This window comes from Portunus trituberculatus, chromosome 38 (genome assembly GCF_017591435.1).
Source record: "Portunus trituberculatus isolate SZX2019 chromosome 38, ASM1759143v1, whole genome shotgun sequence".
Taxonomy (NCBI): domain Eukaryota; kingdom Metazoa; phylum Arthropoda; class Malacostraca; order Decapoda; family Portunidae; genus Portunus; species Portunus trituberculatus.
This window is the reverse complement of record NC_059292.1, coordinates 17778311-17803710: the sequence shown is the minus strand read 5'-3', so window position 1 is coordinate 17803710 and position 25400 is coordinate 17778311. Positions and strand designations below refer to the sequence as shown.

General features: G+C 42.4%; 1 protein-coding gene across 7 annotated transcripts in view; it reads left to right on the top strand.

Moving 5' to 3' along the window:
- LOC123514963 overlaps window positions 1–25400 on the top strand; it is a 182177-nt gene that overhangs the window by 43623 nt on the left and 113154 nt on the right. For 2 of the 7 annotated variants that reach the window (XM_045273249.1, XM_045273248.1), the window contains exon 3: window positions 20509–20671. In XM_045273249.1, the coding sequence (XP_045129184.1) occupies window positions 20509–20671 (163 nt within the window). Of the gene's footprint in view, window positions 1–17827; window positions 18841–20508; window positions 20672–21426; window positions 24214–25400 lie in introns of those variants that run through there. The other 5 variants (XM_045273244.1, XM_045273245.1, XM_045273247.1 and 2 more) reach the window with 5 other exon arrangements.

Sequence of the window (25400 nt, the reverse complement as noted above, 5' to 3'; positions counted from 1 at the left end):
AAAGATTAGAAAAAAAGGCCCACTTGAGTTCTGGTTCCCTTCAAAGAAGAAAAGCCTCAACCAAAATAAGGGAGCAAATGCCTCGGTACCTCCCTGAAAGTTGTTCTCAGGGGTGAGGTCATCCTCCCTCCTATACTTGGGACTCAGTTCTTAAGCAATAATTAATAATTATGGGTAGTAGTATGTGTAATAACAAAAAGGATTTTTTTAATGTAAAATCCATTTTTATCTACATATTTACCCATAATTATTAATTATAATTGAGTTTCCCTTCCTCCCTCCCCTCTATGACCTAGACTAGAGGCGAATGAGAGAATCGGCCTGATGGCTGATACCAGGGAACAGAAATCGGGTGGGGTGTCTTTGCAAAGAAAACGAGTAAGGGCACCTCAAGTATTTCTTTCGTTTCTTTCCTCGAGCTGTTAGACATGATGTAAGTTTGCTGTGGGAATGGGGGTTTAAGCAATGATTGTAAGATTTAACGATACTTACCAAGTTGAAGTTTGATCGTAATTTCACGAACATTTAAACGACGTCACTGAGGCAGTAAATGCCCTCCCTTCCCTCCCCCGGCTTCTTGGTCGCCGTGTTTTGGGTTTTTTTCTTCACTCACTGTTTAATTTTTAGCTTTTGTAATTTTTATACTTTGTTCCTCACAGCAACACTCTGAAGGACTGACGAGGAGCGGCATAGACATCTCATTTACTGCCTCAGTGACATCGTTTAAATGTTCGTGAAATTACGATCAAACTTCAACTTGGTAAGTATCGTTTAATCTTACAATTTCACTTCACAATATTTAATAACTGACGTCACAGAGGCAACAAATGAGAGCTTTAGAGCAGGTCCTCAAACCAAGCCGAACCCCAAAACCAGGAACGACTGAAAACCATATAGTATCATCTTCATGTATTCCAGCCAAAAGCATACAATTAAGTACAAATATGTGGACAAACAATGAAATCATATGAAAACCATCACAAAACACCGTAGTACATTTTACATATTCATGGAGGAGACCCATCCTCCGCCAACACCGCCTGTGCAAATAACCCCTTCTTGCTAATTGGCCTCCCATAAAACTTCGCGAAGGTAGACTCCCTGGACCAGCCCACAGATGAAAGGATGGAGGACAGCGGAAGACGGAGCGCAGCCTTGCTAGACGCGGCGGACCTAGTAGAGTGAGGTGAAAAATTTTTGAGGTCAATACCCGCGGCTCCCATAACCTCCCTGACCCAGCGCCGTAAGGTATCCTGGGAAGCCACCTTAATAGGGGATTGGTAGTCAAAAGAAGGCCAGTGATGGAACCCCTAGAGTCCTTAGTCCTCTCTAAATAATTAACAATTGTAGTATAGACACAGATAAGCTGGTCTGCAGAATATTTTTCAAAACATAATTCAGAAATGTGGCAACCAGGCCTAGAAGTTTTAAGGAGATCCCCAATCATGGAATCCGAGATAGACATATTACGGATATCTAAGAAACTTAGACTTGGCCACGCTGCCCCGAAACCAGTAACATTAAGGCAGTTAATTTGCGGGATAACTGAATGAGTGAAAGACGTTCATCAGGGCCGAGACTCTTTAAGTAGTTGAGCACTAACTCTGGGTCCCAGGTAAATTGACTGAGAAAAAGCAGACGGCTCGCATAAATCTAATAACCAACGGATGTTGACCTGCTGGTTGACCCCCGATCTTAGTGATGGCAGACACGACTGAACGGATGGTATTCATAGTACTATAACTCCGAACGAGAACCCTCTGAAATTCACACAGTAGGAAGTCTAAAAGAAAACTTAAAGGTGGTAGAAATGGATCAATTTCCCGCCGGAGACAAACTGACACCCATCTTGAGAGATACGGCCTATACTGTTGTAAAGTGCTCTTCCGCCAGGAGTGAAGCAAAAGCTGGGCAACGTCTCGCGATAGGCCTTGGACTTCAAAGGATCGCCTGATAAACTCATCGCAGTCAACACCAGAGACCGGGCCCGGGTGGATGTAAGCAGGGTTCTGCGGTAATGACACAGGGAGGCGAGGAGGAGGACTGGTGGCTGAACAAGAAACTGAAGGGCCCTGGGGAACCATGCTTGCGGGCCAAAGAGGTAGAATCGCGATCAAGGAAGCCCGGTCCTCCTGGAGTTTCCGCAGCACTCTGGCAATGAGACTGAAAGGAGGAAAGGCATATGAAGTCCTGTCCACCCAATTAATTGAAAAAGCATCAACAAAAGTAGCTGCAGGGTCAGGTTTCCAAGAAACATAGGTAGCCACCTGGGCATTTAAGCGCGACGCAAACAGGTCAATATCGGGAACATAAAACATGTCACATAACCTTCGAAAGACAAGGGGGTCCAACATCCATTCGGTGTCTAAATTCTTTAACCTAGACAAAGAATCTGCCTCCACATTCTGGGTACCCTTTACATGAGCTGCAGACAAGGTAAGGCCCCAAGACCCGGCCCAAGCATAGATCTTCTCTATCAAAATGTTAAGACGGATCTTCGTGCTCCCACCGCGATTCAGGCACGCGACAGCCACGGTGTTATCTGAAAGAAGGCGGATGTGGGCATTACTGACATTCTTACATAGTGACTGGAGACCAAGTAATATAGCTCACAATTCTAGGCAATTGATGTGGTCTAACTCCGCGTGAGCCCAAGAGCCGCCCGACGCTGCGGATCCAACAATGGCACCCCAACCTGTCAGACAAGCATCAGCAAACAATTCAAGGTTAGGGGAAGAAGAACGCAGTGATTTAGATTGCAAGGGAACATTATTAACCCACCAAAGGACTAATTCCTTAGCATGCTCATCCAAAGAAACTCTAGCTGCATAATCCCCATGGTGCCGGGCAAGCTCCCTGTTCCTAATGATCTCAAGGTACTTGTAACGAACGGGGGCCAGGTCGACAGCTGGCTCAGCAGCCACAGCGAGGCCAATGAAAGAAGCTAAATCACGCAAAGAGACACGGTCCTTCAACAACAACCGACCTAGTTCCTGAATTTTGATCATTTTCCTGAGAGGCAGAGTAGCAGTCATGAGGCATGAGTTTAGAATAATTCCCAAAATTCCACCTCCTGAGTAGGGACCAAAACTGATTTTTTAACATTAATAGTGAGCCCAACCGAATCAAAAAGATACAGAGCATAACTCACATTGCTAATTAGCTCCTCCTCCGAGGGAGCAAAAAAGATGCAATCATCAATATAACAGATGACCATAATCCCAAGGGACCGGAGGTGACAGAACACTGGTTTCAATAATTTTGTAAAGATCCGAGGGGCAGATGTTAACCCTTGAGGAAGACAGGTAAAGTGAAAACATTGGCCCTTCCAAAAAAAATGGAACCAACACCTTTCCTCAGGTCTCACATACACAGAATAATAAGCATCCTGAAAATCAATAGTCATGAAAAAACACTGGAGCTGGACTAAACGCACCACATCCTTAAAGGAATCCATTTTAAAGTGAGTGTGAGTAACATAAGGATTTAGCTCTTTCAAGTTTAGAATGACTCTGGCAGTAGTACCGTCTTTCTTTACAGTGGGAAAAACATTGGAATAAAAAGCATTGCCAGGAGAGGGCTCACATCTCTCAACAATACCCTGTTCCACAAACCTAAGCAGCGCGGCATCCAGGGCCGCCCTGTCACTTTCTGAAAGGGACAGGGGCCGAGGCAGAGCAGATTGTAAGGAAGCTCATCAAACTCAAGCACATGGCCACAAACCACATCAAGAATCCATTTATCGGAGGAAAGAGCTAGCCACTGCTGTCTAGCAGTGAAAATTTTCCCGCTCATAAAATTGTCAGAGGTATTGGATAAAGAGTTAATGGTAATACTCACTCGGCAGGGGTTCACTGGGCCGGCCTGTGTTGCTGGTTGCCCCTCAGCGGAGGAGGCCGCTGGCCTAAAAAAAGGCTTAGACCGAAACCTTGAGTTCTGGGAAGCAGCCGTCCGCCTGGGACCTCCTGACTGGTATGGCCGGAAAGAAGGCCTGCCCAGCCGCCTGGCCCGATGCAACTCCTCACACTTCTTAATGACATCAAAGGGGAACAGCTCTGCAGTGCCAACTTCACAGTCCCAATGGCAAAGCTCCGCAAGGGCTGAATCGTTCACGTGAATGCGGGCCACTTCCTTCCTGAGCTGGTTAAGGTAACACACTGCAGAAGTCAGGAGACGTACACAGTTATTCAGGCCATCCAGGTAATCATCCACAGGCTTACCTTTCCTCTCCCCAATGTCACTCAGGCACTGGGCAACCGGAACCAGGGCCTTGGAGAGCAGGCCATTGGTGAAAACCAGGCGAGCATCAATCAGCCTGCCCCCCACACTTAGAGCCTTGGTAATAACTGCATTTGTAGCAGGCGCAATCAGATTAGGAACATTGCTGGGCAACCTCACCTTACTACAGGTAGTTTTTACCCTCTCCGAGGTGGGGCGACGCCTGAGGCTATCATCTAAAATGCCTGCTAAACGGTCAGACAGGGGCTCACCTTTCTTCTCCTGACCATGAAAATGCCCCTCCAGTTCTTCCAAAGCCCGAAGAAAATCAGCGTCTTCAAGCGCGCCCCGTGGGCCACCCAGGTCATCCAGCCCCGCTAGCGGGTCGGCCGCTGCCTCCCGCACCTCACCGTCTTCGGATCCTGCGCTCTCGATGCTGCCAAAGCCACTGAAGTCCCCGCTGTCAGCCTGGGGCACCGTCTCAGGAGAACGCCTGTCCAGCTTCGCAATCAGGTCCGCCACGATGGAACCCAAATGGCTGACACGATCCTCCAGGGACGGGCCAGCTGAGTTGACATCACGGGGCTGACTCGGCCCCGCCAGGGCCGAATCGGGAAGCCAGCTGAAACGCTCTGTCATGGCCAGGGTCACGGCAGTCCCTTTTTCCCTGCTGAACATCAGACCAAGCACCATCTTCGCAAGGGCGTTTCCTGCCCCGTGGAGGGGAAGCCGAAGGGGCGAATTGCTAAGCCCTGCTGGGTCCGCCATCTGCAAACGGGGCCACCCGACAACAGGGCAAAGAAAAGGGCAGCAGCAGGCTCTGAGGAGCAGCCGGCAAAAAACCTGAGATCTGAGCTCGTGTGTAGACCAGACGAGGACGAACAACAGACTGTCGAGAAGCGGCATAGACATCTCATTTGTTGCCTCGGTGACGTCAGTTTAAATATTGTGAAGTGAAATTAATAATTATGGGTAAGTATGTAGATAAAAATGGATTTTACATTAAAAAATCCTGTTTTGTTGAGTGTAAAATCAGCAGCGCAGGGTAAAGGAGAAGGTGAAAACTGACCAGGACAACTCCGAGGAGAAGCAGGCAAAGAAAAGGGCAGCAGCAGGCTCTGAGGAGCAGCCGGCAAAAAACCTGAGATCTGAGCTCGTGTGTAGACCAGACGAGGACGAACAACAGACTGGCTAGAAGCGGCATAGACATCTCATTTGTTGCCTCGGTGACGTCAGTTTAAATATTGTGAAGTGAAATTAAAATTATGGGTAAGTATGTAGATAAAAATGGATTTTACATTAAAAAATCCTGTTTTGTTGAGTGTAAAATTTTAAAAAAGAAATTATGAAAAAAGAAAAAATAGCTGATTAATCATAGGAAATTTTTCCATGATGCGCACTTTGTTTACATTCCACAGGTTGCCGGTTAGTGTATTTCCCGTTTCACTCTCCCTCCCTTTATAAAGTTAAGATCATCAACATTATAAAGTTATGTACATACATACATTAATGTACATTATAATGACTAAAATTAAACTACCTAAATGTTTAACTTCATAATTTTTACTTTCATTAAACCTTTTACTGTACTATGATGCACTCTCGCTTTGCTTACTCTCAATGGAAGTTCAAATCAGGGGTTAAATTTGTTATAATCGATTCGCTTAACGAAGTGTTTTTCAGGAAGGTAACCCCTTCGTTAAGCGGGGGTTGCCTGTATATATATATATATATACAGTCAACCCTCGGCTATCGCGACTTCAGCTATCGCGGTTTATTGCTATCACGCACCCATGAAAAGCTGCTAAAATTTCATTATCGCGACCTCAGATGCCTGCTATCGCGCGCTTAGCCATGACGTCATGGGATATATGAGCGCTCATTGTCCAAAACCGCCTTCCCGCCAAGATCAATTCGGCTATCGTGTTTTCGGCTATGGCGCGGCTATTTCGGCCCCATTTGGGGGCGATAGCCGAGGGTTAAGTGTGTATATATATATATATATATATATATATATATATATATATATATATATATATATATATATATATATATATATAGTATATATATATATATATATATATATATATATATATATATATATATATATATATATATATATATATATATATATATATATATATATACATATATATACAGTAAAGTCCCGGGTTACGTCGATCTCCAGTTACGTCAAACTCGTAGTTACGTCAGTCCACTATAAGGCAATTTAACCCATTTAAGCCGAAAAAAATTGAAAGTAAGAATTTGATGTTGCAGCTTTGATATATGCATAATGTGAACCTAAACTGCAAGCATATGATGAAAATTACTCCATATGTACAATAGTTCTCATTTTATTGACGAAAATGTGTTGTTGCGCAAGCGCAACGAGCGGCGTTTCGACCACAATACATGTTGCGTAAACGCAACTATCGGCACACAAGGAAAAACATCAGGAAAAAAAAACATACATACATACACACATATTTGCATAATAGGAAACACATTTGCTCTTCTTCATATGAAAATCTAAAGGAGCCAGCTAGGATACAATTCTTAGCATGGAAGAAGAATTATAAAAATGATATTTAAAATTCACTTTTGATACATAATTAGAATTTCCTGACTAAAAATGAAACCTTGAATTTCTTCATTATAAACTAAAGGATACCAAAGATTACAGCCCTTAGAGATAATACAGCTCTCGAAGTGGAGAAATGAGGTGCATGTGATAATAAAAAAGAAAAATCATGATAAAGAATTAGTACAACCTATCTTAGATATATTTTCACAGGATTCTCCTGGCCTACATGGTATGGTACTGCACTGAACACTTTTGATGCAAGTACACTTTACATTTCTGGCATATGAATACAGGCTGACTGTTGCACAACCTGCAACGACAGCGTTTTGGAGGATCCGATTTCACGATGTAATGCCCAACATTATCATAGCGCATTTGTGCCGATACACCTGCAACACTGAGAACTGATCGTGATCTTCCTGGATTATTTGGCATTTTGCCGTGATTCTGTAGCCATTCAGTAGCAGCAGCACATATGAATGACAACATATCCTCTTTGTAACTTCCTTCTCTTGCAAAAATCCAGGCATTGTTTACACATACTGTAAACAAGTATGTGACAATTGGAAAGTACCACTTTTTCCCACGAATAGAGGGCCTGTACTGAGCAATATTTTGATCTACCCTATCAACACCACCCATTTTCCGATTATACTGATGGATGGCATTTGGCATCAAAACATTCATACGTTTCTTCTGAGAAGCAACATAGCGTTCAGCCTTCACTAGTGGTGATACTCCATACTCAGATGATGCAATTGTTACAATGCCATTATCTTGCCAGCGTGCTGCAATTATCCCAGATTCAGCATCACAAAAATGTTCTTCAGTTCCCCTAGGTAATTTCATAAACTTTGCAGGATTTGTAAATGGGCATTTTTCGATTCGGTTTTTTCTTAGTGTGCCAGTAGCATCATGACCCATGCTCTTGATTTTTTCTACAAGTTTGAGGGATGTGAAGAAGTTATCAAAGTAAAGGGATAACTTCTTTGTTGGATAACGTTTTACTATCACATCCAAAACATCAAGTACAACTTTTCCACCAAGTCCATAAGATGCATTAGCCTTATCCTTAGCACCATCTTTGCCTTGGTAAACAGATATATAAAAAACATAACCATTTGGATCAGCTGCAACCCATGCTTTATAACCCCATCGTACAGGTTTTCCCCTGATGAACTGTTTTGTGGGATACCGACCAAAATAAGGTATCATTGACTCATCAATGGATATATTTATTGGCCCAAATACTTCCCCGTACTTGAGAAAGTTGCCATTCAGGATTTCCATGAGGGGAGAAACTTTGCCATACTTGTCCTTTTTGGGAAGCTTTGTGTTGTCTGCAGCATGAAAATATTTCATGATCTCATCAAAGCGATCGCGGCGCATGGAGTCAGCAATAAGCTCATTGTACACGTCTGGTTGTCTCTGCCAATACAGTCTGCGACGTGGAACGCAACAGTAGCCTGACACTAACAAAATTCCTATGAAGGTTTTCATTTCATCACTTGTCAGCGCAAATGAATGTTTACCATTCTGTACTGCATAGTTTACAGTTTGTTTCACAAGGTGATCAATAGCTAATACATCCAAGAAAAGCTCAAGGGTCTCACTAGGCTTACGTGGAATATCAGCAATTGATGGTTTATATGGGTAACATGGAACATTTGTCTTTTCTGGGAGATCCTGTGCTTTCCATTTTCTGAGTTTTATGATTTTCTTTTTCTGGGATGCTTGTCTTTCAACATTTTCATCTACATCATCTTGCGCCACTGTGGAATCTAACACTGCAAAAGCAGTTAGCTGTGTTCCAGGAAGATTAGAGATATCCACGCTTTCTTCTTCGCCAGAATCTTCATCCGTCATAGCACCATCATTTGCAGGCATGATGTAAACGTCATGTGTTTCAGTTTGTTTTACCATTCCAGTGGATTCATCTTCATCACTAATTTCACTCGTCAGACATAGTAGGTCTCTCTAGCTCGTCTAAGATCTCGTTCAAATTCATTTTTCTGAAGAAAAAAACAATAATAATGGAATTTATATATCGTAAAATGTTTGTAGACGATATGTATGCTTTCAACAAACAAGTTAGGCTACACAGATGTATTCATTCACTGCAATTATATGCGCAAAAAAAAAATTGTGCGTTACAAAATAACTACTTCAATGAAGAGGCCGGTGCCGTTGGTTGCGTTAGCGCAACTTTTTCTTTATAAAGTTTTTAGACAACTGTCATCAGCATACTATCAAATAAAATATGGTTCAAAAGGGTTCTGTCATGAATAGAAACATAGAAGATTCTTATGAAATAGATATGAACAAATCCCCGATGATAGTTTTCCTTACTCACCTCCTTTTTGATGAAGACATTGTATTTCAGAAAATGGAGCTTCTTTCACTACCTTTTCCCCTCAAATGATGAGACATGTGACATCATATGAACCTTCCACTGGGAGTTCTGGGTGTCTACTAGCATCGGAAGCAACTACAGGATACAACATGCCGTTCTATCAGTGTAGCTCGACATCATGTTGTAGCTTGTTTCACGTTGCGTTGACGCAACGAGCAGCGTAAATGGGTTAAGATTAAAAAAATTGAAAATTTGTAAATCGTAAAGCGCGGGATTTATTGTTATTGTTGGCTGCCAGGCGTCACTAGTGGTTACCCGCCACACCGCCTGCCTCGCACTTGAATAATGAATACAATAACACCCTGCCTCAGTTCCACCACACCGTCGCCCCTGGCAAGTGTTATCCCACTTCTGCGTTTACTGACTCAAGTTCTTAGTATCTTGCTCAATGGCACCAAAGAGAAAACTCCTTAGTGACAGCAGTGATGCTAAGAATAGGAAAACCATTACGCTACAAGAAAAAAGAGGACATAATTAAAAGACATAAGAAGGGAGGCAGCAGCTGTGTGTGAGGGAGCGAAGAAGAAAATGGGAAGCCCGTTACCATGACAACGGGGAAGTTGACGACCTTGAGGGCTCGCGCACCCATCATAACAATAACAACTCCGGAGCCTTCGCCTGGGCCACACGACACTCGCAGCTCACTTGCACCGTCTGTGCCTGTCTGCTGATCCCTATTGCCCTTTCCTATTGCATTTCCTGCTCCGCTGTCCACGCTTCTACTTCCACCGCACTGCACTACGCTCCCAGCTGTCCGCCCTGGGCGTCACAACATTTGACCTGCCTACCCTCCTGGCGGCCTCAGGCGTCCACCCCTCTCGGCAACCTGCAGTCCTTCGCGTTGGCGGCCCTAATCAACAACAAAAACAAGCTTGTGTTTCATATTCCTACATAGTTGTAAATAATATAACAATATAACCTTTAACTTACCTGAATGACCATAAACAATGATTGGTTGAAAACTCGATAATATGCTTTTGTACGGAAACTCAAGTTACGTACAAAATCAACTTACGTGATGTTTCAGGAGCGTAACTCCGACGTAAACTGAGACCTTACTGTATATATATATATATATATATATATATATATATATATATATATATATATATATATATATATATATATATATATATATATATATATATATATATATATATATATATATATATATATATATATATATATATATATATATATATATATATATATATATATATATATATATATATATATATATATATATATATATATATATATATATATATATATATATATATATATATATATATATATATATATATATATATATATATATATATATATATATATATATATATATATATATATATATATATTTTTTTTTTTTTTTTTTTTTTTAAACCCATGTGGTATGTTGGGGACTAACCCAGAATGCATCCCACCCCATTTCCATTATTTCCTATGGGAAAATTACGTCTGCTTAACGAATTTTTGCTCTACGAACAGCTTTGACACCCCCTATCCTGTTCGTTAAGCGGAGTATTACTGTACATGTTAGAGAGTGAATGCCCTCCATCTCATTGATATAAGTCATGGCAGTGGTGTTATCACAGTACACCTTGACATGGGACCCCCGAACCACATGCGCCAACGACTTCAACGCCAGAAAAATAGCAGTAAGCTCCCGGGCATTGATATGAAGGCTAAGTTCATGCTCTAGCCACCTGCCGCCCGTCGTGATAGAGTTGAGGCAACTACTCCAACCCAAATCCGAAGCGTCCGTGTATAACACAACGTCGGGCGATTTGCGGAAAATCTTTTTGTCCTGCACAGACACATTATCAAGCCACCATTTGAGGTCCGACCTCATGTCCGTCGTTACAGGCATCCAACCGTCAAAGTTGCCACAGGCAGCACGTAATGCAGCAATTTTAGCAGACTCTAGCCTCCTGTAAAACAGCTTGCCAAGTTCCACCGCAGGAGTAGCCGCAACCAGAAGCCCAATAACTCAGGCCACCTCCCGAATCCGCACCCGCCATTTGCCCAACAGGCTAGTACAACCGGACAAAATCCTCTCAACGCGACGGGTCGGTAAGGTGACCGTCATAGACACGGAGTTAATGACATTGCCCAAGTACTCAATACAAGTAGTGGGGACCAGCACAGACTTCTCAACATTAATACAGAAACCAAGATTCCGCAATAAACGTAAAGTGTCTGTAACACAGGCTGAGCAATCAGACCGAGTAGCACCGCAAATGAGAGTATCATAAATATAGCTGGTAATGGTGTAGTTCTGCGCACAAAGAGCTGCAAAGACTGGCTTCATCAGCTTGGTAAAGAGCTTTGGGCCCTCAGAAACGCCGTTTGCCAAGCAAGTGAAGCGGAAAACTCTATCCCGCCACCGAAAGCAGAGGAACCACTGCTGCTCCTCAGCAATCGAAAGTGAGTAATAAGCATGGCGCAAGCCAACCGAAGCCATGAAGTCCCCACGGCCGATCAGCCTCACTGCTTGCTCAAAAGTCTCCATTTTGAAGTGTTTGTAAGCAATATGTACATTAAGTTTCTCTAGGTTAAGGATCATCCGAAACTCACTATTCGGCTTATGCCTCAAAAAAATAGGAGAGAGGACCTGACCAAAGTACGGAGGAGAAAGTGCAATAACCCCTAAACCTAACAGTTTAGAAACCTCCTGATCAATGACAAGGCATTCCTCCCTAGTAAAGGCATATTCCACACAGTCATAAAAGAGAGGAGTAACATTAGGAACATCAATGCCCAGGTGGCGGTGGGTAACAATGTCAAGAACATGGGGATCAGTAGTGATTTCACGCCATGCATGCAAAAAGTGTTTAAGTTGGCCAGTAACAAAAGGAGAATGTGCCTGATTTAACTCCGGGGGTTGCTGTGTCCCCAGCCCCTGGAGTTTTTTGGCGCAGAGGGCTAGGGAGACCGAGAGTCCCCCATAGAGCTGAACCGATGCTGCCCATAAGGATGGAACCGGGCAGAGAAACCTCTCGGCAGCGCCCGGCTCTGGAATGGACGGCCAGCAGCAGACCTGAAGGTGCCAGGCTTCCCACCAGTGGAAGATCTTCTGTTGGAGAATTTACCCTTCAGCCGGTCAGCCTCCTCGATCTGCCTGGCGAACTGCGAGACGTCATCCCCAAACAGGAACCATGTCATTGGAGCCTTGTCAGAGCACAGATGAGCGTACTTCTGGTTGATCTCACGCTTTATGATAAAGTGCCTGACCAGGTTGTTGCGATGGTTAGCATTTCCAAGCAGGGCCAAAGTACCATTAAGCAGACCAACCTCCCAGGCCACCACAGAGTTGCCTTCCTCTTGCATGAAGTTGTCCAGCACGGTGAGGGACTTAACCACAATAGCCGCTGCCCTGAGCAAGTCCTTGCCAACATCCATCATGCGAGAGTTGGCCCGCTTGGCGTCCGGCTTCAGCGCCTCCAACACCTGAGAGTTACACTCAACAGGTTCCAAGACGGGGCAGTTACCAGGCCTCTTGGCGGCGGCGTCCTCCAGCACCTCCTTGTAGTCTTCATCATGCATCCCATTACCAAAAAAGATGATTTACCATCTCCGCGACATGGGCCTCCATGTCTGGCGCAACACACTCCACGGGACTGTAGGCCTTGGCCGCCCACAACAACACACTGCGGACCGGCGACTCGGCCAACTCGCCCTCTTCATAGGCCTCGTCGTCAATGGGTCCAAAGCCAGAGAAACCTGACGTTGAGCCAGCACCACCATGTTGGAGATCCACCGGAGAAGGAAGGGCCCGGCCAGACAAACCACTGACGTGGCCCACGTTGGGGGACGGCTCAGCCTTGGCAGGAGCATGGGAGTCCATCCTGCCCAGCCGCCTCTCAGCCTTTAACCTGGCCATATCGCCACGTAGCTCGGTGATAGCGTCCACTAAAATTGACCAAGGAGTAGGGGCGGAGGTGGAGTCCTCTCCAGCCAGGGAGGGAGAGAGGGGCGAATGTGGAGAAGCAGCTGTGCCCGCCATCATAGCAGACGACACAGCGCCATGGCCATTGCTCGTGGACGGCCTGTCTACAGACAGCGTACGGTCACCCTTATTGCTATGGCGTCGTTTAGAGTGCTTTCCTTTATGCTCGTCCCCCACCAAGTAGGAAGTCCTTGCACTCGAGTGTCCATCCTCAGAGGACATGCCCCTCCGCCCTGCCTGCCCGCCTCCCCAAGGACCGCCCTCCATACTTGACATGGCGATGGCAGGGAAGAACAGCAACAGGAGGTAAACAAACCACAGGACACCTAGGGGCTATAACCCGTTCCTGTTGGAGAGGAGAACGGGGCCAGGGCACTTCCTCAAGCTGAATAGCGTCACCAGCCTTACCCAGGCTGGGGCAGGAGGAAGCCTGAAGAGAGTAAAGGTGAGAACGTCCGTCCAGTGCAAAAGTCGCTGTGCTACTGAAGTGCAAGGTCGTGGGGCGTCATCTCATGGGAAGCGCTACTTAGCAGACGGGGCTGGCTGATGTAAAATTTAGGTTTGATGTGGCACATTCAGAGCAAATTTCTCAAATACTTCATCTAGCTCCAAAGGATATTTTTTATCATACATTATAAAACAAAATCTCAATCACATACAATAAGATTGTATGTGAAATCACTCCACAATAGTTCTTATATTGTATTGTAAGTTCAGCTACAATTAAAACACTTACCACTGATAATCTATATCAACAAAATATCTATATTTGCTGTGCCATGAAGGCCTTGAAATCTGAATCTTCATGTATTTTTTTTATCTACTTCATCAAAGTTTTCCAAGGACTTAATTGGAATGAATCCTCTTAAACTGCAAAACTCATCTTCTGCTGCCTGCATGCATTCATTTTCTCTCTTCATAGTTTTGATTGAATGGTGCATTGATGCAATACTTTTCCTTTGAGCCTCAACAGTAGCAAGACACTTGGAAACTGAATGCAGTACCGTCTTCTGTTCTTTGTAAATTTCTTTTAACACTGAAATTTGAGGAATGTTTATATTTCAATAAAAAAATAGAAAGCAGTAACAAAAGTAATCAAATATAAAATAGTGGATGCAAAAATATTGATTTTTATTTATAAAAACTAATGGTAGCTAAAAGTTTTAAAAATTCCTTTTCACCAAGAAAACATAACAAAAAAATGAATAAATAAATAAGAAATAACATCAGAATAATCTATTTACTGTTTGTGGCTTCAGCTGAATTATGTAGTGATTGTTTGAGGGATGTAGTGGAGCTGCTCTCTTCCATCTGTAAGTCCCTTCTTAAATCCAATTTGTCAGTGATGGCATTGATCCTCTTCAGGGGATATGAAGGAGTTTATGTTATCTACATCATCCAATTTTGGGGGTGCAGCAGACTCTTATCCATCCAGCAGAAAGACCACAGTTGAATCTGACTCATCAGAAGAGTTTGGACTCCATGCCCTTTTCCCTCAAATTCTGCTGGAAGAATTTTATATATTCTATGTCTGTCTACATCTCTTAAGTCAAATTATTCAGAAACTCCCCCTATAAAAGTGACCATGACATTTCTCCCCAGCTTTACTAAAAGACATACAACCCTGCAACCTATACAGCAACGTAGCTGTATGCCTCCTTTCAAAAATTTTGTGGCTCCTGAGTGGTAGCAAGTAGAGGTCATTGCTGGATACCAATTGTAAAGGAAGGTTACAGTACAAAAGTTTTTTTTTTAACATCCCTTAATATGGTGAAGGACAAAAAATATGAAGCAAAAACCCAGCTGAATTTTGCCACATGCAAAAGAAAACCCTAAGAAGTTGGTTACCTGTAAAACAGGGTAATATTATTTACTTCTACAAACAGTACCTTTTTACTCTAAAGATTTTTTTTTTCTGAAAAGTATTGTTGCTGGAAAAGATGCTTAAGTAATTTTCACTGATGTAATTTTGTTCATAAGTACTTTACATAATTGCAATACCGAACAACAATCATTGCAGAATTATTATGGTCAAAGTGTACACAATTCTTACTTTCTTTTTCCTCGTCCATATTCCATGTCACTCTGAAGATCAGATGTTATTTCTGCCTTCTCACAGCATCTTCGTGTCTCACTGTAGTAACCTGATCAGTGAAAATATATAAATTAGAGAGTCAGCTTTCTGATTATCAGTGCCCACCTGTGCTAGGTACCTACATGGGATTATGCATATTTTGACAAAAGAACATTGAAGTGCTTATCAGCTTTTGACAACACTGGTACTCCAAACTGTGTCCACTGTGTTGTGTCAGGCTTTCAGGCTTCTCTGATGGCTTTTGTTATCTTGTTACCATCCTTAAAGGATGGCCAGTAGCCATAGGTCTCTGATTTGTTCAGCCAGCCACATGGGATGACACTTACATCACCCTCAGGCACAAACACAACAACAGCAAAATTTGGCTTATGGTGACTCATGCTGAGACCTGAACTGTGATTGAGTGGGTATGAAGATTGGCTCCTAGAAAAAAATGTAGAGAAGACAAAAGACAAAGGTACTGTAGTAAAAAGAAAGACCAGAAAAATGTAAATGCTTCTCAGCTATCAACTCAGACTTGGACTAATGGGCTGGAGCCTACAGACAACACATGGCAGTAGTGTCATTCAACTCAATTAGGTACTGACATTATTATATACATATAAAAAAAATTTGCATTTGCATTAAGAAATTTTGTAAGTGAACCTATTGATATATTATATGCAGGGGTAGCCAAAGTAACCTGCATCATTCTCTGTGGGACAAGCCCATTGTAGTCCATGCTTCCACAGCTACATTATGCTTAGTACTGTTGATTTGTGTCAATAAGAGGAAAGGCAATTTTTTCTGCGAAGTGGGAATACTGAGTACTTCAGCTGAACTTCTTTATAAGAACATATTGACACTGTTTCACGTATATGAACTGTCACATACACCTAACCCTCCGTTATCGCGCGAAATTGGTGCCTAAAAAACCGCGCGATAGCGGAAAACGCGATAACAGAAGTGAAGACTAAATAGGAAATAAATAAATTGGTGCCTCAACCCCAAAATTTTCCTAAATAATTTTCCAGTTACCCTAAATTTATTATCATTAATACTGGAGTAGCTTATTAACATTTGACAATCTGAAATGAATGAAAACCAGCTCTGAACAACAGAATACCACATGTGAGACTGAGGGGTGGTGGTGGTGGTGATGGCGGTGGTGGTGGTGGTGAACAGAGTGACTAGAACCAATCAGTTCCCTTATTCATATCATGTGACGTGAATACACAGCGATGATTTGCTGCTGGCTCCTCCTCCTCCTCATGATCATCATCTTTCTCCCCCTCCACCTTTTCCTCCTCTTCCTTCCCCCATCTAAACATTCGTTGGTGTGTGGTTGAGATATGGGTAGTACTACTACTTCTACTACTACTACTACTACTACTACTACTACTACTACTACTACTACTATTACGGGTGCGCGATAACGACTTTCCAGAGGCGCTAAAACTGAATTTTGCAGATTTTCATAAGTGCGCGATAACGCCTAAACGCGATAGCAGAAGAGCGCGATAACGGAGGGTAGATGTATATACCAAGACTTCCTGATTTCAGTGGGTATGTGTAAAGATCCTTGTATTGCTTGTAACACTGATAGAGAATACAGACATCTTTGTTTTCTTTATTCTATACAATATTCACAACTTCTCCCACTCAGTTGTTTACCATGATTCTCTTGTTACATCTGTCAACCTTAATGGTAAAGTTGTTTAAGGCCTTACATACGATTGTTTTTTTTTTTTTTTTTAACCTTTCTTCCCCCCACCCCATGGCAGACCATTTTCAGGTATTTTCAACTTTCACCAAGGGATTTTTTTTTTTTTCCTTATGGGATTGTGGATCATATTTTTCCGCATCTGAAATCAAAATCCACAACTCTCTAAGTGCTCTGGTTCGGTCGTGGCGGGCCGCCAAAGTCTGAAAAATAAAGAAAATATCCTCCCTGTGGGCCAACAGAAAACTGGGGTTTCACGTCACAATATTTAACTGACGTCACCGAGGCATTCAACGAGATGTCCGCCACGTCAACAATCGCCAGTTCGCTGTCCACCTTCGTCCAGTCAACACGCTCCGCTCCAGCCTTACTACTTTACGGAGACTTGTTGCGGTGATATGGTTATTATCCAGCTACTACTACGGAGTAGACTGAAGACTTATGTAGATTAAGCCGAGGCATTCCACGGAATTGCTTTGTGTTTTTCCTGGCTTTCAGCTACTTCTACGGAGTAGACTGCTGTTTGAACAGTTACCAGTTCACCACCTTTACTTACCTGGTAAGATATTGCATTAATATTTATGGTAATTGCTGGTGACCACTAGTTAAGGATCACAAAATGACGCAACTATATCCCTTTACAGGGATCTTGGCTGACACCGTTATGTCCTCCGACTCGCAGCGGCGCTCGTCTTCTTCTTCTAATAAGAAACGGGGGAGATCTGATAGCGAACATCTTGCTGACCATTCAAAGAAAATGAAAGATCTTCGGGAGGTCGGAAGTGATTCACAGCCGGTGTGTGTGCCCCCACACCCACCTCCCCTGTCGGGGGGGACGCAACGAGTTGTTACAGGAAGTAAACAATGCCTTGCCAAGCACTTCTGCGTCCATCAGTGATCCTCTCTCTCGGTTCACTACCTTGTTAAATAGTGTCATGGAAAAATTAGATAAAAGTGCCGGAGCTAGTACGAATCAGGAAAGTTTTTCTGGTTTTAGTGGTGCTCATGCGCTTTCCTCATCCGATGAGGACAGGGAGATTCCTGATCTGTTTATGGATGGGGGCTCCGACCCTTTGGATGATTTGGATAATATGGCCACAACTAATCCTGTCGTTGACGAGGAAGATAATTCGGAATTCCTTAGAGCCCTAGAGGAACTGTCCAGCCATTTTCATGGAGAGGAGGAAAAAGGTGAACCGTTGTCTGAACGCCTTGCCACCATACTTAATGCAAGTTTGAGACGGCGTCCATCAACTGAGGGCGTAAAAATGACTTACAATAAAATCAAACTTCCCAGCAATGTACCAAACTTAACTGTTCCCTCTACCAACTCAGCCCTCACTAAAGCCATGAGTTCTGGCGGGAAGCTCATAGACACCAGACTTTTTCACACTAATTCCTTGATATCTAAGGCAATTGTGTCCATTGCTCAATGTGTTAGTGATATTGGTGAAAGATCAGGGAAGACTATTGGCCATTACCTGGATGGCTTGAACAATAGCATCAGACTATTGGCTTCTGCTGTCAATTACATGAATCAATTGCGGAAGGAAGTTGCTCGACTTCACGTAAATGACTCGGCCTTGGCAGAATTATGTCGATGGGAATGTGAAGTCGGTAGAGATACTTTGTTTCCTTTTGACGTCACTAAAAAATGTGATGAAATTCATAAAACTAAGAGACTTGGAAGGTATCCCAACCGCCCTTATAGGACAACCGGACCCAGGAGGTTCACACAAATTAGGCGACCTTACAACAGGAGGCCTTACTATCAGCAGAGGGGAGACTCAAGGAATTCGAGGCCTTTTTTAGGGAAAATGGCATCCCAAGGGAGGGGGATGCACCCACACCATGCCTCCCATTAAGACCGCCTGAGGTGAGTGAACCTGTTTTCCTACAAAACACTCCAGATAACTTTGTTGGTGGAAAGATTAATATGTTTTCTAGTCAATGGAAATTATTATCGAGTGATCAATGGATTCATGATGTGGTGCAGGGATCTGTCCTGACTTTTGAAAGTTTGCCGGTGCAGAGGGCACTCCCTAGACCTTTAACCTTATCTGTGGCTGATACTCGTGCCTTAGATAGTGCCCTACATTGTTTCCTTAAACATAAAATTGTAGAAAAATGTCTCGACACTAACCATCAAGGCTTCTTTTCAAATGTGTTTCCTGTCATCAAGGCTGACGGTACTGCCAGAGTTATTCTGAACCTCAGTGTTTTAAATGAACATATCACCCATGTCCACTTTAAAATGGAGTCTATTTTGATGTAATTAATTTAGTCCATCCACAATGCTTCTTTGTGACTATAGACTTTAAAGATGCCTATTTCTCTGTACCAGTGACACCATGTGATAGGAGATGGCTCAGATTCATGTGGAATGGTCAGCCTTTCCAGTTTACATGTCTTCCTCAGGGTCTAACCTCTGCCCCTAGAATTTTCACAAAATTACTAAAACCAGTTTTGTCTCACCTCAGAAAATTAGGGATTGCAGTTTCCTGTTACATTGATGACTGCATTTTTATTGCCTCTTCTGCAGTCGAATTGCGGAAGACTGTTTGCTATGCTTTGCATCTATTAGATTCCTTGGGACTTACTATTAATCTGCGTAAGTCTGTCTTGACCCCAACTCAGGAGATAGAATTCCTTGGGATAGTGTTGAACTCTGTCTCTATGACCGCTACTCTCCCCACTCGAAGGAGAGATCAAATAAAACAGCAGGGCGAATTTTTGCTAAAGCATGACATTACATTACGTGACCTTGCATCTTTCATTGGCTTGGCGGTGGCCTCTACCCGTGCTGTGCACTTGGCCCCTCTCAGGTATAAATACCTAGAGATATTTCGTAATGAGGAACTAGTTCATAACCATGGAGATTACACTGGTCCTGTCCTCCTTGATTGTCATGCTAAAAAACTTATCCATTGGTGGGTTCATAACATTGATTCTCAGTACAACTCCCTGCGCCCTAAACCCCCTCAGTTAGAGTTATATACTGATGCTTCCTTGACTGGTTGGGGAGCTGTGTTTGGACTTTCCAAGACTGGGGGTCATTGGGCTCAGGAAGAACTTACACACATTAATTATTTAGAGATGAAAGCTGTTCTCTTGGGTTTAAAATCTCTTTGCGATGATTGTGGGCATACACACATCAGAGTGCGATCAGATAATACTTCAGCTGTTGCTTGTATCAATAGGTGTGGTAGTACAAAGCCTAACCTCAATAAAATTACGGAGAGAATTTTTATGTGGGCACAATCCAAAAATATTACTTTATCAGCTGAACATGTTGAGGGTGCTCACAATGTACTGGCAGATAAGGAGTCCAGGATTAAAAACATAGATACTGAATGGATGCTGGCACCTAATTTATTCAGGACTTTATGTAGAATTTTTATACTCGGATTTGGATTTATTTGCCTCGTATTAATGCTCAGGTAGCCTCATATGTATCCTGGAAGCCTGATCCTTATGCCACCTACATTAATGCCTTTACCATTAACTGGAGCAATACCAATTCATATGCTTTTCCGCCCTTCAGCATAATTGGCAGGGTCCTGCACAAGATTCAGGAAGACAGGGCGACAATTCTGACTATTCTACCTCTATGGCCAACCCAGGTGTGGTTCCCCAAGGCCCTTCAGTTACTGGCAGCCTCGCCTTTGCTCCTTCCTGCCAACCCTCTACTGCTGCCACAGGACCCGGTTCGTACTCATCCACAAGCTCGCAAGTTGGTTCTAGCTGCAATGATATTATCAGGCGATCCTTTCAAAACAAAGGCCTTTCACGAGACGTTACCCAGTTTTTGCTTCACTCGTGGAGACAAAGCACAAAATTACAATATGGGGCGTATATTGAAAGATGGGTGCGTTTTTGTCTCCGTAGGGAAACTGATCCGTTTCACCCACCTGTAGGTTTTTTTCTAGATTACCTCTTGAATGAATTCAATAGAGGGTGGGACGGGCTATAGCTCCATGAATACTATTCGCTCGTCCATCTCAGCTATAGCTTCCATTGATGGCGTTCCTGCAGGTAGGCATCCCTTGGTCTGTCGGTTCATGAGGGCAGTTTTTCAGTTACGCCCATCTCTTTCACGCTCCCGCATCACCTGGGATCCTGCTTTGGTTTTGACCCACATTGAGAATTTAGGGCCCAATGATGATTTGTCAGTAATTCAGTTGTCCAGGAAGTTGACTATGTTGATGTTGTTGGTATCGGGCCAACGTGGTCAGGCTTTACATGTCTTTGATATCAGAAATATGTCAATTCATCCTTCCAGGGTCTCTTTTATAATAGGCGACCTTCTCAAGACCTCAAGACCAGGTGATCATTTATCTGAAGTAGCCTTTGATGCTTATGGACCTAATAAGTTGTTATGTGTTTACACTACGATACTTTGTTATCTTGACCGTACATCGGTTACTAGGGGAAATATTACAAAGTTCTTTATAACCACCAGAACCCCTTTTGCTGCTGCCTCACGCGATACCCTACGGCGATGGACCAAAGATCTTATGCGTGCTGCCGGTCTTGACCTTAACATCTTTTCTCCTCATTCTACCAGATCGGCCACATCCAGTAAGGCTGCTGTCACATTGCCGCTCTCCACTGTTGTCTCCACAGTGGGTTGGTCCAGCGACTCGACCTTTGCAAAATATTATAGGAAACCCTTAGGGGTATCTACACAATTTGCGGAGGCAGTGCTCTCCAGAGATTGTTAACTTATTTATTTATTTATTTATTTATTTTTTATTTTATTTTATTTTATTTTTTTTCATCTGTTGATGTTTTTTCTGTGTTACTGTTTCTATGTTAAAGTTTTCCATGTTAATAATTTCCATGTTTCCATGTTGATGCTTCCGTGTTAAATAATTAAATCTTGTTTCAAAACTTAAGAGTTTTTTGGTGTTGGATGTTATGGGGAAAAATAGAGTGTATATGTTAGAAAATTGAACCTTTCCTTTTTCCACCTACCTATTGTTCTTTGTTGAATATGTGTTACTACCACTGCCTGAAGGTTTGAGGAATCACTCTAAAGCTCTCGTTGAATGCCTCGGTGACGTCAGTTAAATATTGTGACGTGAAATTGTAAGATTAAACGAGTACTTACCAAGTATGAAGTTTGATCGTAATTTCACGAACATTTAACTGCGTCACTGAGGTATTAAACGCCCTCCCCTTTTTTCCCTACCCTCTCTTGGAGCTTCATATTTCATGGAATTTACATTAATTAAAATTTGGTGGGGGTAATTGGCTGCTTCCTCAAACCTCTCTAAAAAGACTGGCGATTGTTGACGTGGCGGACATCTCGTTTAATACCTCAGTTCGTGAAATTACGATCAAACTTCATACTTGGTAAGTACTCGTTTAATCTTACAATTTCACCTGTCAAATGCAAGTTTTGCGTAAAAGCAATGAGAGATTGATGATTTGGATGTAGTTTTGTATATTTTTATGTATATTTATATGTTTTTATTATAAGCTGTCAACAAGGGTACATAACCTGCAGCTGCTCTACAACCTCCTCTGACCTCTGATTATACTCAGATACATGTATAACAAAAAAAAAGGTACATATTGAATGCGTATACATGCCCCTGTGCATTGCACTACTCTAGAATGAGTGGTGTAACACAGGAAACATCATGCCACCACGTGTATGTCTGCATCAGACAGTTATCACCTCCTACAACCAAAAAAAAAAAAAAAAAAAAAAAACTAAATTTGTGGCTCATTTCTGGTGCGCACTAAGTTTTGTGTGTATTTGTACGCGTATATATATGCGTGCCAGAGGTTAACACAATGCCCAGACAACCCTCCAGTGACGCACACAAAGGAAGGGAGGGCCTAGGAAGCGCAGAGGAGGTGGGAAGAGGGAGGGATGAGGGAGGGACAGGGTTGACCAGACCCTCTGTGAATCACATGGGGATGGAGGGGGATGGACTGCTAGTACACAGCACAAGCCAGCAATACAATAGTCAGTCCTGACCTACAGAAAACGCACTTTCCAATGGTGCTAACGCCAGCTCACTACCTCTTACTGCCAGTTTTTTACAGCCCTTGCTATATGTAGGCTGATCGGCATTACAGTTTCAAATTTCACCCGCCGATATGTAGGTTGGTCACACGTTAGGGGTTAAAGCAAGAACGTTAAACTGAATAAATTGAGAAGGGTCCCTATCATCCATCAAGGGGCCATTGTTATGCTCCATTTGTAGTGATGGAAACATTTTTCCTGGTTCTGGCATCCTTAGTCTTTTTTTCTTAAGTATTCTATTTACAACTTGGCCAAGTTCACAGTTAGGTTTTCTAAGCATCTTTTTTAATAATCCTAAATAGTTCTCAAAGGGAAATGCAGAAAACTGATCAAGTTTTCCGTATTTGGCCACGTTATCTGGTAAGTGTATAAGATTATGCACATTATAAACTACATGCCTGGATCCATGCAACTGTTCAAAATGCTGTACAAAAGACTTCAGTATCCTTGCCAATTCAACAATGCATTAGGGAGTGACAGCAAAAAAATACCTACATGGAGTAAAAGAAAATTTTTGTACATATTATCATCGATAACCCCTAGCACACTAATTGGTCCTGTATATGACAGAAATTATCTCATTTCAGTAGCTCTGAATCTGTCAATATCTTTAAGTGATCTTGGTTTCTGTGAGAACTTCATGGGCATGTAAGGTGAAAGTTGCTCAAGTCTATGTGATATGTATTTTTTGTTATTTGACCCAATTCTTGTAAGAAGAGGTCCTCTTAAAAAATATTTAGCAATTTCTTCATTACACCAAGGTAAATAAGATGCATAGGATCCAAAACAAACTGTGTAACCAGACCATTGTTAATAGACATAAGTGGACTTGTGCCTTTATGTTGATCAGGATCGTTCATGGAAGCAAAGTCTGCATCTGGCCTTTTTGGAGCATTGCTCCTTCATAGTTTCCAATTTGAACACATCTTTGACAACCAATGTATCCTGAATGAGGGACAGTGCATTTTAGGAATTGATGTGCAGGAGCATCACATACAAAGGAGTGAATAATAACTGAATAGCTCAAACTTCTGTATTCCTAACCATCTTTTAAGAAGATAATTTCTGTTAAGAAGTCCTCAAGATAAGCTGTCACATCGTTAGATTTGGTGTTACCCAAAAAATGCTGATGGGATATGGTTTTGATGCAGCCTGCATATTTCTTGCTGGGAAAAACTGAATAAGTATTGGCCAAAACTGTTTTGAAGAACTTTTCAATAATGGGATTCCATCACAATTAATTTTGAAGTAAACAGAATCATTAGCAAATCTTTCATTTTCATTTAAGGAATCTAGATATTCTTTTAGAGCATCAATGACACTAAAATGGAAGTATGTTCCCCCACAAATATGTTTAATTTGATCAGACTTGTTCATTGATGTTTTACAGAGTGTGAGGATCTCAGGGAATACTTGAATCATAACAGCGATTGATTATACCAAGCAGGTCTCTGAGAGCAGAATGAGGAATATCATTCTTCAATGCCCATTCTCTAATGCAGTGTCTAGGACTGTTGACTGTCTCTTCACTACTAAGGACAGAAGCATCACTAGAACTACTAACACAAGGTCTTGTTTCCCTGCTAGTATGACTAGTTCTCTCAACATCAAAATAATTTCCCCTAGCAATAGTTGTGCTTGAAGGTGGTTCTACAGATTCTTTTTCAGCTTGCGTTAATTCCTTAAATTTTCTTTTTGCTTTCCTCTAAATTGTCCATGCTGATGACATTATCTAGCAAGAACAAGCTAACAACATATAAACTATGTTACATGGTCCTACAGCATTTTTCCTGGGTTGGCAATCCATGGGACAAAGAAAACCACTAAGGGCTACTACTATCTGTATACCTAACACATAAACACACAGTTCAGTGGAGAGCTAGAGTGACAGGTTAACATGATAGTATGTTCACGCACAATAATGTGTGATACATAAATAATGATGTATGATAAGGAAAAGCTTACAGAACAGAGTACGTAGCAGAAGGAAAGGTGACTGCTGGACTCCACAGGTCAGACAACACTGGAGACTACTTGTAAACATGTTCCAGTAATTATTCTAAGGCTGAATAATATTTCAGAATTGTAGATTAAACGAATACTTACCAAGTGCGAAGTTTGATATTGATTTCATGAACATTTAACTGCATCACTGAGGCAGTATACGAGATGCGCGTATCGCCAGTTCCATGTTAGTCCTTCAGAGCATAGATTTGAGGAAGTAGCCAGTATATGCATGTGCAAACAAGCTATAGTTCCAAACAGATTGAAACGGCCTTGGCTTCTCCATTTCCGAGGCAACAATTGTCAATGTGAAAGTATTAGTATGTATAGCACATGGGTCTGGCTTCCATGAAACAATCATATAACTGAATGTTAATTCGGATGGCAAAGAG